Below are 18576 nucleotides of genomic sequence, written 5' to 3'. Positions count from 1 at the left end.
ACCTAAAAAACAAAGGGGACCATATAAAACTCCCTGTAACCTAAAAAACAAAGGGGGGGCATTCAAAATTGGATTAATCTGCTTTTTTAGATAATTCCACATAATACTATGAATGGGCCAATGCTAGAATTCCTCCTGCCACCCCACAGAGCACTCCAAAGCAAGCTGCTTTACAGACACATTCCAAATGTACTAGAAGATTGGAGTTAAGTAGCAGCAACAAGCCTGAAAATTTGGTTCCGTATGTAGGTACAAAGCTGGTTCATTAAATCCCTGTTCTGGCCCTCAACCCAATGCATCTCAACTAAGGCATCATCTACCTCCTTCTTAACATTTATCAAACACTTAAACAGGTAACGTCCAGCCACTTCGTGAAGACATTTCCCCTTTTCAGCCACTGGGCTGCTGAGCTGCTCGGAGGCCTCTTGGTCCTGGGCTCCATTGCTAGAGCCTTTGCAACTTTCCACAACCCCTAGCCCTCCCTTTTCCTCACTCCTTTCATCCTCCATGGGTTCTGGGTTTTCCTCCTGGGAAAGTGACTCCTGGCTTGGGCAATGGCCCTCAACAGAGGCAGGCACACACAGGGCACTCTCCTGGGGGCCCTTGGCCAATTCTTGGCTACTGCCAGGCTCTCTGGGGGTGGATTTTTTTTCTTCCAAGGCTTGGATGACATCCTCAGGCGCTCGAGGAACTTCTCTCAATTGTCTCACCCGCTCCCTTTTCTTTCTCCTTAAGTGAATCCAGGAGTTTTCTATGGCTGTTAGGAAAAGGCTAACTTCATCTTTTCCACAGGGAACTCGTTTATGCTGGACCTATTTGGGGGGGAAAGCAGAATTTAATAAAAAATCACCTTTCCCTTCTCTCCAAACTCTTTTTAAAAAGGAAGAAGAAAGAAAAAGAGAAGAGAAAGATGATGAGTACGTCATCAATGTGGTTAACCAGGTACCTTCAAATCGGTGAGAATCCTTTCAATCCATGTCGTGACAACAACTATGCCTTCCACTGTCTCAGAGCCCAAAGATGATGCTTTGAGGGATAATTCTTTCATCACAGGCGCCAACACTACAAATGTAATGGGTTTCCTTGGCTTCTCTAATTTTCTTCGCTTACTTGGCGGTGACTGAAAGAAAAACAAGGCATGGAAAAAAGAAGAAAGTTATCCAAATAATTAAATCACATTCATTATAATGGACTCAACTAGAGAAATTCCCATGACTTCTGATACCAATCATACAGCGCTAAAAACATAAAGGCCTTTGCCTGTGTTATTTCCAATACTTAAAATGACCCTGCAAGATAGTCTTAACATCTCCCCATTTTACAAAAGGGAACACCAGGTACAGAAAGGTGATGTAATCACAGCTCAAGGTCCCACAGCTGGAAACTGCAGTTAGGATCTGCACTCCAACTCAAGTTCTTTCCACCCAAACCATGCTGGCTCCATCCTTGCTATCAATATACAACCCCTCCAATTACTAAATGGACCTGTGGTGCCCAAAGCAGGCCTACACAATTATTATTGTTTGTTTGGTTTTTTTGAGTTGGAGTCTCACTCTGTCACCCAGACTGGAGTGCAGTGGCTGCTCCCAGTCACTGCAGCCTCGACCTGCTGGGCTCCGGCGATCCTTCCGCCTCAGCCTTCCAAGGAGCTGGAACTACAGGCGCGCGCTACCACGCCTGGCTCGTTTTGATTTATTGTACAGATGAGGTCTCGCCAAGTTGCCCAGGCGGGTCTCAAACTCGCGGGCTCAGGCAATCCATTCACCTCAGCCTCCCACAGGCGTGGGATTACAGGCTGAGCTACCGAGTCCGGCTCACAATTATTATTGTTATTAGTGCAGTGGCACGATCATGGCTCACCACAGCCTCAACCTCCTGGGCTCAAGCAATCTGCTTCAGTCTCCCAAGCAGCTGGGACTATAGGCATCCCGAGTAGTAGCTGGGACTATTATGCTCAGCTAATAGTTTGATTTTTTTTTTTTTAAGAAACAAGGTCATGCTATGTTGCCTAGGCTGGTCTCCAACTCCTGGGCTCAAGCAATTCTCCCACCTAGGCCTCCCAAAGTGCTGGGATTATAGACTGAGCCACCACGTCCTGCTTCAATTATTTATTTCATAGTAACTCAAGGCCCTGAGAGCACCATGTTCTTTTCTAGAAAGAACTGCATGACATAAAAATTACCAATTTATAGTTTGAGTTTACCCTCTCTGAGGCTTAAAGTAAAGCTGCCAGTGAACCACAGCTTGTGAGATCACAGGTAAGGAATGACCAGGGTCACTAAGATCACATGGGCAGAAGAGGAGGACTACTGAACCTTGCCTGATGTTAGGGCCAAGCCAGTGGCTAGCTATGCACTGCCTCTCAGCTGGGTGATACCAGTACTGATGAGAACACTGGATTTGAAAGCTGGTTCCATGAAAACCAAGACTGACATCTTCCTTTCTATTCAAGCTTAGAAAGTGAATTATACTCTACCCACTAGAGGGACTCAAGTTCCACTTTAAAAACCAATGACACCACTGTAATTGAAAATTTATTTCTTTAAAGTAGAAACTTTCTAAAAAAAAATTTGTAATGACTTTTGGTTGCCGGGCACAGTGGCTCACAAGTATAATCCCAGCTACTCAGGAGGCTGAGGTGGGAAGATCACTTGTACCCCAGAGTTCAAGGCTCCAGTGAGCTATAATCATGCCACTATACTCCAGCCTGGGTGACAGAGTGAGACCTCATCTCTTTAAAAAAAAACAAAAAAAACCTCTTGGCTAAAACCATATATACTCTGGACAATGTCTTAGGAGACAGATTTGTACTTGTTGATACAATTTATCAAAATTTTAAAAATTAAGACAATTTTAAGGTCAGGGCAAAACAAGCAAGTAAGAATAATAAGGAAACAGGCTCAAAAAGAGAAAATACTAGCCGGGCTTGGTGGCTCAGCCTGTAATCCCGTGCTTTGGAAGCCTGCGGGTTCAAGACCCACCTGGGGCAACTTGGCGAGACTTCATCTCTACAATAAATCAAAAAAATTAGCCAGGTGTGGTAATATGCGCCTGTAGTTCCAGCTACTCAGAAGGCTGAGGCGGAAGGATCGCTGGAGTCCAGAAGGTCAAGGCTGCGGTGGCCGGAAGCAGCCACTGCACTCCAGACTGGGCGACAGAGTGAGACTCCAACTCAAAAAAAAAAAAAAGAGAAAATACTGAGTCCGGTTTGAAGATCTATTCCTGCAAAAAGGAATCTGATGACTGCATTGCTGATAATTCTGACTTCACCTGGCAACACTGACAGACTGTGTGCACACATAGACATACACAGTAAGTTCCCATTACTGGGTGAGGCCTTAAAAGAACTAACTAGTAGCTTCACACTGCACACATACACTACAAAATAGCCAATTTATTCTATGCTCGGAACTTTTAAAGTGATATCAGAAATCACATTTCAAAGAAATAAACTATATTTTCTCTTTACATCAGAAACTGATAAGAAATGAAAATTAAAGAATGCTAGAAAACAAGCTTAGAAGAAAGAAAAGGATGAAAAACAAAAGAGAAACAGTGTGTGTGTGCTTTTAAGAACCTGCTCTTGAGAAATGAACAATGGACTCTAAAATCTGTCTGAACCTGTACTTGTTCGATTCTGTTTCAGACAAGATGAGACAAATTCACATTGACATTAAGACAACTGTACTGTTATTACTTAGTCACCCAATATCAGAAACATTTCTAGTCTACTGAGAGCCTAACACTTTGCATTAAGGGGCTTTAAAATAAAGTGTATTAGGCTAAGGAGGAAGAAAGATGGTGGAATGTGGGAGGATGATGGGGGTTATAAATCAGATTCTCCATTCCACTTCCCAACATCCAAGACTGTTGTCACAGAGACCTCACTGTAACCAGGTCATCCCCGACAATCCACCCTGCACACCAAAGGTCATCTACATGTATGGCTAAAAAGAATAATAGCACTTCATATCTCTTTTCAGAGGTAGTAATCATTTGTGCTCACAAATTCCAACCAGCAAAGTGAAGATACTGCTGTTTCTAATTGTCATGCTAAAGATGGCCTGCAGTAATCTCACTCCCAAAGAAAGAATGAACTCTACATCATTTCTAGAAATTAAAAGAGAAAACACATCCCCACCATATCTAACAAGGATACTTTCGAAGTTCTGAGGGAGTCAGAAACAGCAAAATAGACAACTTATGACCCTGACATCTCAGGGCTACAATGAAAACTTCCCAGTCTCAAGTATGGCTCCTTCATTTTCCATCATGGCCCAAGTAGTCCATATATAATAGCCAGTCAAGAATTTGGCATTTCTGAAGATACCTAATGAATTGCTTTAATGTGCACATACACATATATAATACCTCAGGGCTATTTTGAATTTCAGGAGACAGGTAACGTTTTTCTTTTTTTTTGAGTCAGAGAATCACTCAGTCACCCAGGCTGGAGTGCAGTGGCACGCTCACGGCCACCTCATCCTTGACCTGCTGGGCTCAGGTGATCCTTCCGCCTCAGCCTTGCAAGTAGCTGGAACTACAGGCATGCGCCACCAAACCCGGCTAATTTTTTAATTTATTGTAGAGATGAGGTCTCACCGTGTTGCCCAGGCTGGTCTCAAACCCATGAGCTCAGGCAATCCTCTCACCTAGGCCTCCCAAATTACTAGGCTTATAGGCATGAGCTCCTGTGCCTGGCCAAGAGATAGGTAATTTATGCTCTGGAAATACTCAAGCAAGGTTTTGAAATGATTAAAAATTAGCTTAAGTATGGCTTATAGCAATTGTCCCAATCCCCCTCTTGTATGTAATAAAAATTCATAGTGGGCAGGGCCACAGTGAAATACAAGATCAGATCTCAAGAAATTAAATGCTAAATTCAACCCCACAGTATTAGGTAATTTTACAAACACTAGTAAATTGAAACTGTCTGTTTTTCCCCAATTTAAATGATCTTATTTTACTAATATGCTTATAATGGCAAGCCACAAATATTTTAAATGAAGAGTGCTACATTCAAACTGTCATAATCTGGTTTAGCAGGCAAGACACACATAAATAATTCAATACCTTAAAGTCTACACACACACAAAAATCATTTACAATGGCTAATCCAGTTTAATGCAAAGAACCAGAAGGTGAATTTACAATTGATTTTGGATTAGAAGATGCACTGCTGAAATTATAATGCGAAAGATGTCTGGTAAGGAGTTGCATGTCCCAGGGGGATACAGGTTGTATATCTTTTGAATTGCAGGTATACAGTGAATGGGAATCAACCGGGGACGAGAGTCAAGTGTTATTTTGTTGCATTATTTAAAATACATTAGATTGAAGAAGCCATAAATCTAGCAAAAAAAAAGGCTCTTACATTTTAAAATATGCTTTACCTAGCAGAGCTGTCTACAAATTTCTTGAATCCTCACTTTAATTTCTAGTTCTCAATGGAGCAATCAGTCAAACTTTCAAATGAGATATAGCTTGACATATATCAATGTAGCATCTGCTATATTGCCAAGGCTCTGCTGTTAACTCTAACTAAAGTAAAAACTCCCAATGAAGCCACAGGCTGCCTATGAAAAATCATTATGTTCTCCCTGGTATCGACAGGAAGAGAAGAAGAGAGCCATGTGCTAGAGGTCTGCTGAGCATGAAGTCACAGCATCCTTGTTTTGTCAAAGTAGAGTCTAGAATGACCTCAAGGGGAAAGGGGTGGTCTTGGCACTGGGGTCTTCTCTGTTCTGTCACCCTCTGAATGGCTGCTGCCCCCAGGTCTTTCAGAAACCTGAAAAATGCCTGTGGTTCAGCACAGGCCAACATTATTTGGAGAAACAGAGCCTAGGACCCAACAATGACACCTGGCAGGGACACAGATGGGACAGTCAGACTATTGCACAAGAGTGCCTCATTCAAACATGTATCAGCTCTGCTGCCAGGAAGTGACCTGAATATTTTGCTGCCTAAGGGTATAGCTTCCTTATTAACAGCCCAGTAGACATGCTTTTTTCTTTCTTTTTTTTTTTTAAAGAGACATGACCAGGCATGGTGTCTCACACCTATAATCCTAGCACTTTGGGAGGCAGAGGTGAGAGGGACTGCCTGAGGCCAGGGGTTCAAGACCAGTCTGGGTAACTTGGTGAGACCTCATCCCTACAATAAATAAAAAAACTAGCCAGGTGTGGTGGCATGCACCTGTAGTTCCATCTACTTGGAAAGCTGAGGCGGAAGGATCACTTGAACCCAGCAGGTCAAGCCTGCGGTGGCCATGAGCATGCCACTGCACTATAGCCAGGACAACAGATTAAGATGCCAACTGAAAAAAAAAAGTGCCTTGAAACTTTTCTCCAATGAAAGAAAGGAAGGTAGAAAAAAGGGAGAAGAAACTAGACAACTGTTCAGGGAATACTGACTAAGTGCTAACTACTACATACTTCTTTAAAAACACTGCAGGAATGAATTAATGGCTCCTGCTCTCAGGCAACTTCCAAATTAAGGAAGGAAGCAAAATGCCTGTGGTATAAACTATAAATCAGCAAGGCTGACTTTTATTTATTTATTTATTTTGAGTAGGAGTCTCACTACTCTGACACCCAGGCTAAAGTGCAGTGGCACGCTCACGACCGCCACATCCTTGACCTGCTGGCCTAAGGTAATCCTTCTACCCCAGTCTTCCAAGTAGTTGGAATCACAGGTATGTGCCACCACATCAGGCTAATTTTTAAAAAAATTTATTGAGAGACAAGGTCTTGCCAAGTTGCCCAGGCCGGTCTCGAATCCCTAACTCAGGCAATCCTCTTACCTCTGCCACCCAAAGTGCTGAGAGTCCAGGCGTGAGCCACCGTGCCTAGCAGACTTACTTTTAAATAAAGATTTAAATAAGCCAGTAAACTTACACTCAAGGGAAGGCCATCTCCTTAAAGCAGTCACCTTGGAGGACTATTTATGACAATACCTTAAGCCATGCAATAGTTACAACACCCTACAGCTATTAACAAAAATCAAACCCACTTTCAAAGCACGAAGATATTCTGTCTTGGATAATATTGCAAATACGCTACACGAAAGGAGTTTTAACAAATTTCCAAGCTCCAAAATAGAGTTCTTTTAGGAAATAAAAAAATTAGAAGAAGCCAAACCAAAATAAAATACCTATGAATGTGACATTACTTTTTTTTTTTTTTTTTTTGAGTCGGAGTCTCTCACTCTGTCATCCAGGCTGGAGTGTGGTGGCATGCTCATGACCACTACAGCCTCGACCTGATGGACTCAGGGAAGTCTTCCACCTCAGCCTCCCAAGGAGCTGGAACTATAGGTGCGTGTCACCACGCCAGGCTACTTTTTTGATGTATTGTAGAGACAAGGTCTCACCAAGTTGCCCAGGCTGGCCTCAAACCCCTGGACTCAGGCAATCCTCTTGCCTCTGCCTCCGAAAGTGCTGGAAGTATAGACACCGTGCCCAGCCAAATGCTATACTACATTTAATTCTGTAACATGCATTTTTGCAGTAAAAAGGGTAAAATTAAATTTTAAAATATAAATATTGAATTAGCCTGTTTTTATGATTTACAAAAACAACATTATTTGTCATACTTTGTAGAAATAAAAATGAAACCAAATGATAAATATAGGGTATCATCTTAGAAGGTCAATTTACTCAATATTAAATTATTTTACATTAAAAAAAGAAACAGCTGGGCTCGGTGGCTCAGCCTGTAATCCCGTGCCTTGGGATTTTGAGTTGGAGTCTCACTCTGTCGCCCAGACTGGAGTACAGTGGCCGCTCCCGGCCACCGCAGCCTCGACCTGCTGGGCTCCGGCGCTCCTCTCACCTCAGCCTTCCAGGTAGCTGGAACTACAGGCGCGCGCTACCACGCCCGGTTAGTTTTTGATTTACTGTAGAGACGAGGTCTTGCCAAGTTGCCCAGGCGGGTCTCTAACCCACGGGCTCAGGCAATCCACTTGCCTTGCCCTCCCAAAGTGCTGGGATTATAGGTTGAGCCACCGAGTCCGGCCTCGGGTTAATTTTTGATTTACTGTAGAGATGAGGCCTTGCAAAGTTGCCCGGGTGGGTCTTGAACCCACGGGCTCAGGCAATCCACTCACCTCAGCCTCTGAAAGTGCTGGGATTACAGACTGAGCAACCAAGCCCGGTCCAAACGGATCTTAAAGAGAAAAAAGAAGCTTGTACTGTATAGGGACCACCAATAGACACCCAGAAAGACATTCAACCCCCAAAGCAGCAGCCAATGATAAATACCTATGGAGAATGTTACACAGAAATTGAAAAACCCTGGGATCCAATCAGATGCAGAGAATGTAGATACAGAATAATGTACAAGAAAGACTAGTGGTTTGTGATGCTCAATAAAACCTGGGAATTCAGAGGAATGCCTTCATTTACACTTAGATGTATCCTATGATTGCTTCTCAATGCTGTATACTCTCCAGTTTTGCATACTGTAGTCTCCCTTTATACTTTTTTTTTTTTTAAGTTGGAGTCTCACTCTGTCACCCAGACTGGAGTGCAGTCGCACGGCACGCTGATGGCCACCGCAGCCTTGACCTGCTGGGCTCAGGCGATCCTTTCACCTCAGCCTTCCAAGTAGCTAGGACTACAGGCATGCGGCCACCACACCTGGCTAATTTTTTGATTTACTGTAGAGATGAGGTCGCATCAAGTTGTACAGGCAGGTCTCAAACCCATGCGTTCAGGCAATCCTCTCACCTCGGTCTCTCAAAGTGCTGGGATTACAGGCGTGAGACACCGCGCTTGGCCCCCCTTTATACTTAAGAAATACATTCCAAGATCCGCAGTGGATGCCTAAAATCTTTATAGTACCAAACCCTTTACACATTGTCTTTCCTACATACATACCTATGATAAAGTTTAATGTATAAATTAGGCACAGTAAGAGATTAACAACAATAATTTATAGAGCTATTATAACAATCTGCTGTTATAAAAGTTATACGATTGTGGTTGGTCTCTGCCTCTCTCTCAAAACATTTCATTGTATTGTACTCTACTTTTAGACGGGGTTGGCCTCGGGTATTTGAAACCATAGAAAGCAAAACTATACCCAGCTGGGCTCAGTGGCTCAGCCTGTAATCCCAGTGCTTTGGGAGGCTGAGGTGTGTGGATTGCCTGAGCCCGCGGGTTCGAGATTCGCCTGGGCAACATGGCGAGATCTCATCTCTACAATAAATCAAAAATTAGCAGGGCGTGGTAGCGCACACCTGTAGTTCCAGCTACTTGGAAGGCTGAGGTGGAAGGATCGCCAGAGCCCAGAAGGTTGAGGTGACAGAGTGAGACTCCAACTAAAAAAAAAAACCCAAAAAACAAAACTACAGGTAAGAGGGGAACCCTGTACCTAGAAGCATGACTACTATACATATGATTTCATTATAGTTCATTTAAAAAACCATATTGTAATTAGATATCTATTAGTTTTTTGTTTGGGTTTTTTTTTTTTGAGTTGGAGTCTCACTCTGTCGCCCAGACTGGAGTGCTGTGGCCACGCCCAGCCACCACAGCCTCGACATGCTGGGCTCCAGCAATCCTTCCACCTCAGCCTTCCAAGTAGCCAGAATTACAGATATGCGCTACCACGCCCGGCTGATTTTTTTGATTTACTGTAGAGATAAGGTCTCACTGCCCAGGCGGGTCTCGAACCCGCGGGCTCAGGCAATCTACTCACCTCAGCCTCCCAAAGGCGCGGGATTACAGGCTGAGCCACCGAGCCCGGCAGTATTATATAAAGAAATTTTTTCTTCAATTACATGACTTTTGATTGTATTGTATATGTGTACTGATACACAATAAACGTTAATACTGCTTCCCCAAACCACACTTTTAATCAAAACCTACAATCATCTACAGTTCTTGTTAAAAATGCACATTTCTAGGACCCTCAGAAGGTCTGATTAAATAAATTATTTAGAGTTCAAGATTACAGTAAGCCATGACTGCACCTCTTCAGCCAGGATAGTAGAGGAAGACCCTGCCTAAAAATATAAACACATAAATAAGCAAGTACCTTGGGAAAAAATAATAAAGAGAAAAGAGGAGACTTGGAGACTTGATGAGCATAGAGTGCTTCCTGGGAACTTCTTTCTTGCCACCTTGACGCCCAAGAGGTTTGTCAGTAATTTTTTTTTGCCATAGCTATACTTTGGGGGGAAAGTCTGAGAATCACTGTACTACATCCTTTACTCCTTCATTTTCATTCATTCAGCAATTATTTAAGGGCTTCTGTGCCAGATATTATGCTAAGGTGATGCCACATAAAAGGTGCAATAATGGGAGTAGGGACAAAGCATGGTGAAAAGAAGAGGATCATCAATGTCAGCTTAAGAAGAGTCAAGGCAAGCATCACAGGAGAAGGTGTCAGAACCAAGATTTGATGGATGAGGAGTCTGATGGTCAGAGGAGGAATCCAAGCAGAGGAATCAGAGTGGTAGCGTAACATTATTGGAGCATTATATAAAGGGATAGGTGGGAAGAAATGGTGGGAAATGATATATTTTACTGGGTACTTAGTACATATCAAGCACATTTTATTTTATCTTTTTGAGTTGGAGTCTCACTCTCTCACCCAGGCTGGCGTGCAGTGGCACGCTCATGGCCACCACAGCCTCAGCCTGCTGAACTCAGGTGATCCTTCTCCCTCAGTCTTCCAAAAAGCCGGAACTACATGCACAAGCCACCACACTAAGCTAATTTTATGATTTATTATAGAGACGAGGTCTCACCAAGTTGCCCAGGCTGGTCTCAAACTCCTGGGCTCAGGCAATCCTCTTGCCTAGGCTTCCCAAAGTGCTGGGATTACAGGTTTGAGCCACCAGCCTATTTTATTTTTTGAGTAGGAGTCTCACTCTGTCCCCCAGACTGGAGTGCAGTGGCATACTCACGGCCACTGCAGCCTCAACCTGCTGGGCTCAGGTGATCCTTCTGCCTCAGCCTTCCAAGTAGCTGGAACCATAGAAGTGCGCCACCAAGCTCAGCTAATTTTTTTGGTTTATTGTAGAGACATGGTCTCTCCAAGTTTCCAGGCTGGTCTCGAACCCCTGGACTCAGGCAATCCTCTCGCCTCGGCCTCCCAAAGGGCTGGAATTATGGTGTGAGTCACTGTGTCCAGGCTTCAAGCACGTTTTAAGTAAATTTAATGCTCAAAACAATCCTATGCAGTAGAAACTGCTATCACTTTCCATTTTCAGACAAGAAATAAAGCTAGATGGGGCCAGCTCACAAAAGACCTCTTCAGCATGCCTTGCAATAGAGTTTTGGTATTATCCATGGTGCCAGAGACTAGCCCCAGATTGAGCCACTATCTTTTCCAAACTCCTGACCACTCACTCTCGTCCCTACCATTCACCTTAGCACTTACTCATATACAATTCTGCATCAATTGTTTCATATGATTTTCTTTCACATAAAACCAGTCATCATAAGGGACAGAAAACAATGTCTTATTTTTTTGTTATCATATTAATAAGAAAAGTAACTAAGAAGAGGGCCTGTAGCTTAGTTTTGCTCAAGAGCTCAACTTCCTAATCATCACATCAATTTTGTAGCATAATGCACAGCCTGGTACAGTACTGCTTTTCATACCATTTCTTAGTAGCCGAACCCTTTCAACAAACAGTCAATACATAAAATTGATAAAAGCAGATCACCTACGGTTAAAAGGAGAGGGAGGCCCAAAGTACCAAGCTGACGTCTGCCCGCTACTGGGGCACCCACATGAAATTCCTCAATTATCTGAATTCATTTGAAAACTTATAGAGTAGGCAATAGAGCACTGTCAGGGGGATCCCAGCTCCAACACTCATAAAGTTACCTATAATTGACCCCTCTCCTCAATGTGCTTTCCAAAAAGCCCTCTAGTTACTATTCTCTAGACAGGAAAGTCCCAAGCTTAAAGATAATGTCTCAAACATAGGGGATATTTTTTAAAACCAGAGTTCCTGAGCAATGCTCATGCCAAGAGGACACAACTCACTAGAGTCACATTTTTTTTCCTTTTTCTTTTAACAAATGTCAAACTTCCTTAAAGCAAACCAAAACAAAGCTAAAGCAATGCCTTGGGCAATTAGAGATCTGGAACAAAGAGGCTTTCTAAGTGGCTTGTTAGAATTCTGTAAAGAACAGTTTGCACAATAAGCTTCCTTATATTCATCATCAGTTGAAATGATGGTACAAAAATTCTATCAACACTAGGACCCTTTTGTTGCTCACACAAATTCAGACAACAGCAATGGTCTTAGTATAGGCACTTGAATCACCAGTGAATTAGAATTTTTTCAGCATTTAGCACCAACAGAAACGAGTGAGTAGGACTGAGATAAGTGAAAACATAAGTTGCCATAGTAACTTGCACATTTACCCTAAAATGGCGGGAGTGGGGGTGGGGAAGTAGGTCAATATTTCTGCTTAACTAGTTCTATTCCTTGTCTAAAGCAGCATCCTCCTCCTTCCTGGCCCCTGACACAATCAAGAGGGGGAAAGTCAGATGAGCTTTTCAAAAAAGCAGGGGGTGGGGAAAGGTCTAGGTAGAAGAAAGGAGAACCAAGAAGACAGTCAAATAAAAACCTCAGGAGTACCCTGGGACTACCCCAGGGAAGGCAGCTACTGATCAAGGGCACCAGTGCTAAGAAACTGTTGCTGGGTTACTACAAATCAGAAACTGCCATTTTTCCTGTAGCAGTTTAAGTGCAGCTAATGGAACACTTGGGAGTGCATTATTAACGGCTTAGGGTTGGGGTTGTGGTGAGGAGGAAGGAAGACTCTAGTATGGGAGAAATCTGAGGCTCTTGGCTTCTTTGATGGTTGAGAACTATGAACAGGGCTGAAGGATGCTCTAAAAGAGAGGGAGGGCAGGAGGCTTAGGGGATCCTCTTCAAAATAAGCTGATTTTGTTAACACAGAAACATAGTGCTTGGATCTGAAACGGCTACTCATCCAAGAGGGCTGGGTGACTCTGCTCTCTGAACTGGTGTGGAGTGCCAGGCCTCACTGTCAGCTCTTCCACCTGCAGTGCCAACAAATGTGGAAAGCAGGTTAAGTAAAAAAGCATTTGGAAACAGATGCTGTACTACTTTCCTGCAGCTGTTAGTGTCTGTACAGGGATAACTTAGAGCATCATTATTGGTTTTAACCATTTGGTGTGAAGGTCCTGGTATTCCAGATGATAGAAAGGATAATCTTTGGCGAGAGGGAAAGGGGAGTCCAAAAACACAGAAGCATTTTTTTTAACGAGTGACTGTTTCACACACTAACCTCTAGACACTCTACTGCATTGTCCCTAGTCTTCCATAGGCAAGGCCATTCATACAGCACTGGGAAGTGTCTTTCTTTTTTTTTGAGTCGGAGTCTCACTCTTGTCACCCAGGCTGGAGTGCAGGGGTATGCTCACTGCCACCATAGTCTTGACCTGCTGGGCTTCAGCGATCCTTCCACCTCAGTCTTCTAAGTAGCTGGAACTACAGATGCACACCACCACATCCGGCTAGTTTTTTCTGTGATTTATTGTAGTGACCAGCTGTACAGGCTGGTCTCAAACCCCTGGGGTCAGGCAATCCTCTTGCCCCAGCCTCCCAAAGTGCTGGGTTTACAGGTCGAGCTACCATACCCGAGCAGGAAGTGTATTTCAACCCAGCAACACACTTACTTGCAGAATGGGAGAAGGACAGGTTCAGTCTCAAATCTGAGCTCATGTTTTCAGAAATAAGGTAGTATCTGCAAATTGACCCTGTGCTTCTACACATCTCTATTCCTCTATCCTACAAAAGTGGTGAAAGAGACTCAGAGACAGTGTAGTACTTTAGAGACTTTAGGATGACTTTAGAGACCAAGAGCAGTGAGGATCTTGGGAGAGCAACACCAGAACAGGCTTGTTGTACAGACTGGGGAGAGAAACCCAAAGCAGCAGGTACCAGGCCTGCAGAAATACTATGCGGAGAAGGAGCACATGCTGAGCAGTGTGCATAATCTTAAGGTGGGAGGCTCCAGGCAATAAGACGTCAGTCACTCTTGGGAGAGAACTAGAACAACAAACAGATGCTATTCTGTCACCAACTCTCAGCAGGGCCCAGAAAATCATTCAGTCTGGCCAGCTCAGAAGAATTTTTCTTTACATATAGCAGCACATGAGACAAAGAGACATTTGTGAAGAAATCTTTTTCTTAACTTGTTATTCCAGAATATGTTCAAGCATATACAAAATGGAGAAAACTGGATAATGCCCTATCACATGGCTCCAAAAACAGTTAAAATTCTAGCGCTAATCTTACAGCTGAGATCACTAGAATAATCCCTAAGTGTTATACATCAAAAGCCTACAACCCAAAAGAGCAACTTCTGAACTCTCCAGGAGCGCTAGGAAGAGGTTATTCTAGAAAAGCTGCAGTGGTAAAAGAGAAGAAACAGACTTCAATTTCAATTCTTGAGGAACGTCAGCTAGAATAATTATACCCACAAAGTTTTTCTACAAGTAATGTTACTTGAACTTTTAATTCCTAAAAGATGCATTTCTGTCTGCTGAGGCCGGGCTCAGTGGCTCAGCCTGTAATCCCAACGCTTTGGGAGGCCAAGGTGAGTAGATTGCCTGAGCCCGTGGGTTCGAGAACAGCCTGAGCAACTTGGCGAGACCTCATCTCTACAATAAATCAAAAAATTAGCTGGGCGTGGTAGCATGCGCCTGTAGTTCCAGCTACTTGGAAAGCTGAGGTGGAAGGATAGCTGGAGCCCAGCAGGTCAAGGCTGCGGTTGTGCCACGGCACTCCAGTCTGGGCGACGGAGTGAGACTCCAACTCAAAAAAAAAAAAAAGAATCACTGTGTTGCATAAACCTGCACATGAAGGCTCCATGGCCACTGCAGTTAGCCTTCCAGGACTGTGTCTTGATTACAATCCTCTTCCACTGTGACATAAGCATTTGAAGCCAATTTTAGTACAAAAGGGCAAGACAGGTTTAGTTTACTTATGACCTACTAAAACCCACCACGTGCTGGCATTTGGAAAGCCAAAGCAAGGTCTCTACTTACTGGTACTGTTACATCATCATAAAAACTCCAAGCTAGGGCCCATCTCATTGTCCGACCTTGACAGAATTCAGTGTAGGTGACTTTAGGAACCTGAAACCAACAAACAGCATCTCACCAAACTTAAGTCACTCTACCATTGTTTCTGGTTGCTGCCTCATATTAAATTATCTGTTGGCTCCTTTTTTTTAATCAGTTAACAAACACTATTATCACAACTCAGTTATAAAAGCTGCGTATATAATGAACAAGTAAATTATGTTTCAACAAAGTTTTCATTTCTTTCCTCCCATAAAACATTAGAATTTATAGATGTAGCAAAAAGGCTCAAATATATGAAACACCTAAAACACAGCTCTTTAGATAATTATTTGTAAAATGATTTGTATACATTTTTGTTTTCTTTCTTAAGAAAGACAGTCAACCATAGACTGGCTAAACACAGCTATGCTATGTTCCCTGTATCTATAAGATTTTAGGAAGTAAAAAGGAACTGCTTTGTAGCTTTTACAATTTACCAAAGAAACAGTACGGTGGGGAAAACAGGAAAAGAATGTCAGAGAGAAACCAGAGAGGCCTGGTTTTTACCACTGACCCGCATTTGACTGCCTTTGGTGTAAAACCACCTTACTCATGCCAGCTTATGCCAAACACCACAGATTGGGAGGGAAGTGATAGGGAAATTATTAATTTGCAACCTGCTTTTCAAAACAGGAGTAGGGGGGCTGCACTCATGTAGACTGTCAACCTTTTAAGAAGCACACTGGACTGAGACTGAATTCTGCTTCTAGCTGTTCTTTAGTAATTGTGTGGCTGAAAACAAGCCCCTTAACCTATCTAGCCTTCAGTATCTATATCTATAAAGGAGTAAGATGGGAAGTCAGTGGTAGACAGAAGGCTTTTTAATTTCTGATTTCTCTCTGACATTCTACTAATCCTTCTTTTCTCTACCTTTTTTCTGTTATATTACAAAGGCCTTGTTTTAATGTGCATTAGAAGTCCCTTTTCAAAAATCAAAAAACCATATTTAGAGTTTTAGGATATCAAGGAAAATTCTATACTCAAACTACCATCAAAAGCAGACACACCAGAAGAGTAATGACATAGCCTCACCCCCTGTATGCGAAGCTCTTCCTTCAGAGGTGCCAGGCTGCATTTCTTTCCCAGCATACAACTATACCACCTGGGGGAAAAAAATCAGACAAGTAAACACTGTTTATGTGGTTATATATTTAAACTAAGCATTATTCAAGTGAATAAGATAAGAACAGCAGCAAACAAACATTAAGTTACAAGTGACAATAACAAGAACTACATATAATGTATTTAGACAAAGACTGAATCTAGTGATGGAAAACAAGCCCAAAGTAACTTAAAAATAGGCCTGGCGCAGTGTGGCTCACACTTGTAATCCCAGCACTTTGGGAGGCCAAGGCAAGTGGACTGCCTTAGCCCAGGGGTTTGAGACCAGCCTGGGCGACTTGGCAAGACTTCATCTCTATAATAAATCAAAAAAATTAGCCGATGAGGTGGCATGCACCTATAGTTCCAGATGCACAGGAGGCTAAGTTGGAAGGCTGAGCATGGCCGGTCAAGGTTGCAGTAGCCATAAATATTCCACTGTACTCCAGCCTGGTTGACAGAGTGAGACTCTGAATAAAAAAAAAAAACCACTTAGCCTCCCCAATGTTTCAGGGCTACAAGTATTTGGAAAGAGAATAAAGGCGATAGGTCTAATGTGCAATACTTACAATGAAGGCCATAATAGGCCTAAGGCAGAAATTAGTCAACAAATAACAAGAAAATGTGCCATACTAAGAGTGCTTATAAAAACTACCATGTAACTGTATTGTGAGATGTCCTCACCTGCAAATAATTTAAGGTTAGATAATGCATTCACATTTCAACAGATCATGAAATCTATTTGTTCTATAGTAAATACAAAACCAGAAGAGGGAGTGTGAAGAAGCTGGAGTTAACTGGTTAAAAGGTAAAGGGATAGAATTTATTTCTTCTGGTTACTCTAAAAAGTTTGCAAAGTATAAAATTTATACAAGACTTCTATCTTCCTACCATAAACAGCTATAAAACTGAACAAAACATATGAAACAGCTGTTTTTCACACACCGAACTACTAGCAGTGTAGACCTGTGACCTCAGAGAGAGAAACCTTCAACTGCCAGAGCTTACTGCTTGAAGGAAATTTCTAGACTGCTGTGCAGGGGAAAAAAAATTCAAACACTGCCTAACAGTCTTGTAGAGTTGATGAGACAGAGATCGAAGAGACTGAGGGAGTTAAGATTTGTAAAGCAAATCAGTAAGAATAAACTAAATCCAAGCAAGAAAAAAAGGAAAAAGTAATGATCAGAGCAGAAACTGATTAAAAAGAAAACAGAAAAGAATAAGGACAACAAGAGCTTCCGTGGGAAACAAATTTTTCTGAAGTTAAGAAAAAAAAAAAAGAAGACATAAATTTCTAATATTGGTTTGAAATAGGAGACATCACTACAGATCTGACAGAGATCGAAAGGATAGAAAGAGAATATTTAAGAACAACTTTTTTGCCAACAGCTTAGCTGAAACAAATTTTTAAACATTTTTTTCGGCTGGGCTCGGTGGCTCAGTCTATCCCAATGCTTTGGGAGGCCGAGGTGAGTGGTTTGCCTGAGTCTGCAGGTTCGAGGCCCGCCCAGGCAACCTGGCAAGACTTCATCTCTACAATATATCAAAAATTAGCTGGGAATGGTAGCACACACCTGTAGCTCCAGCTACTTGGAAGGCTGAGGCGGAAGGATCGCCAGAGCCAAGCAGGTCGAGGCTGCAGTGGCCGGGAGGGTGCCACTGCACTTCAGTCTGGGCGACGGAGTGAGACTCCAACTCAAAAAAAAAATTTTTTTTACACTATCAAAGCTTACTCAAGAAGAAATAGATAACTTGAATAGCTCTATATTAACTAAAGAAACTAAGTTTGTAATTAAAAACTTCCCAGGCCCAAGTTATTTCACTGGCGAATTGACTAAACATTTAAGGAAGAAATAATACCAATTCTATAAAAACTCTTCCAAAAAAATTAAGAGGATGGAATACTTCCCAACTCATTTTATAAAGCAGGCATCACACTGACAAAGACAAAGACATGATAAGAAAATGATAGACCAGTTGCTTTCATAAAATATAAAAATCCTTAACAAGAGGGGTGGGGGCTGGGCACGGTGGCTCACGCTTAAAATCTCAGCACTTTGGGAGGCTGAGATGGGAGGATCACTTGAGTCCAGGAGCTCCAGACCGGCCTGGATAGTGAGACCTCATCTCTACCAAAGAAGAAAAAAAAATTTGCCAGGCGGGGTGGCTCACGCCTGTAATCCCAGCTCTTCAGGAGGTGGAGGTGAGTGGATTGCCTGAGCCCATAGGTTTGAGACCAGCCTGGTAACAAGGCAAGACGTCATCTCTACAATAATTTTTTTTTTTTTAGCCGGACTCGGTGGCTCAGCCTGTAATCCCGTGCCTTTGGGAGGCTGAGGTGAGTGAATTG

At 42.7% G+C, this 18576-nt stretch overlaps 1 protein-coding gene across 1 annotated transcript in view; it reads right to left on the bottom strand.

Annotated features, from left to right (window-relative positions):
• Positions 1 to 206: 206 nt before the first annotated feature.
• METTL16 (methyltransferase like 16) overlaps positions 207 to 18576 on the bottom strand; it is an 84546-nt gene continuing 66176 nt past the window's right edge. The window contains exons 7-10 of the mRNA XM_008058213.2: positions 16158 to 16227; positions 15048 to 15137; positions 947 to 1120; positions 207 to 812 (exon numbers count right to left, since the gene is read on the bottom strand). Of these exons, the coding sequence (XP_008056404.1) occupies positions 207 to 812; positions 947 to 1120; positions 15048 to 15137; positions 16158 to 16227 (940 nt within the window). The remainder of the gene's footprint in view (positions 813 to 946; positions 1121 to 15047; positions 15138 to 16157; positions 16228 to 18576) is intronic.

Source organism: Carlito syrichta, unplaced genomic scaffold (genome assembly GCF_000164805.1).
Source record: "Carlito syrichta isolate Samal-C Ts95f unplaced genomic scaffold, Tarsius_syrichta-2.0.1 Scaffold303247, whole genome shotgun sequence".
NCBI classification, from domain to species: Eukaryota; Metazoa; Chordata; class Mammalia; order Primates; family Tarsiidae; genus Carlito; species Carlito syrichta.
Note: the sequence above shows the minus strand (reverse complement) of the source record. Positions and strands in the feature narration are given on the sequence as shown.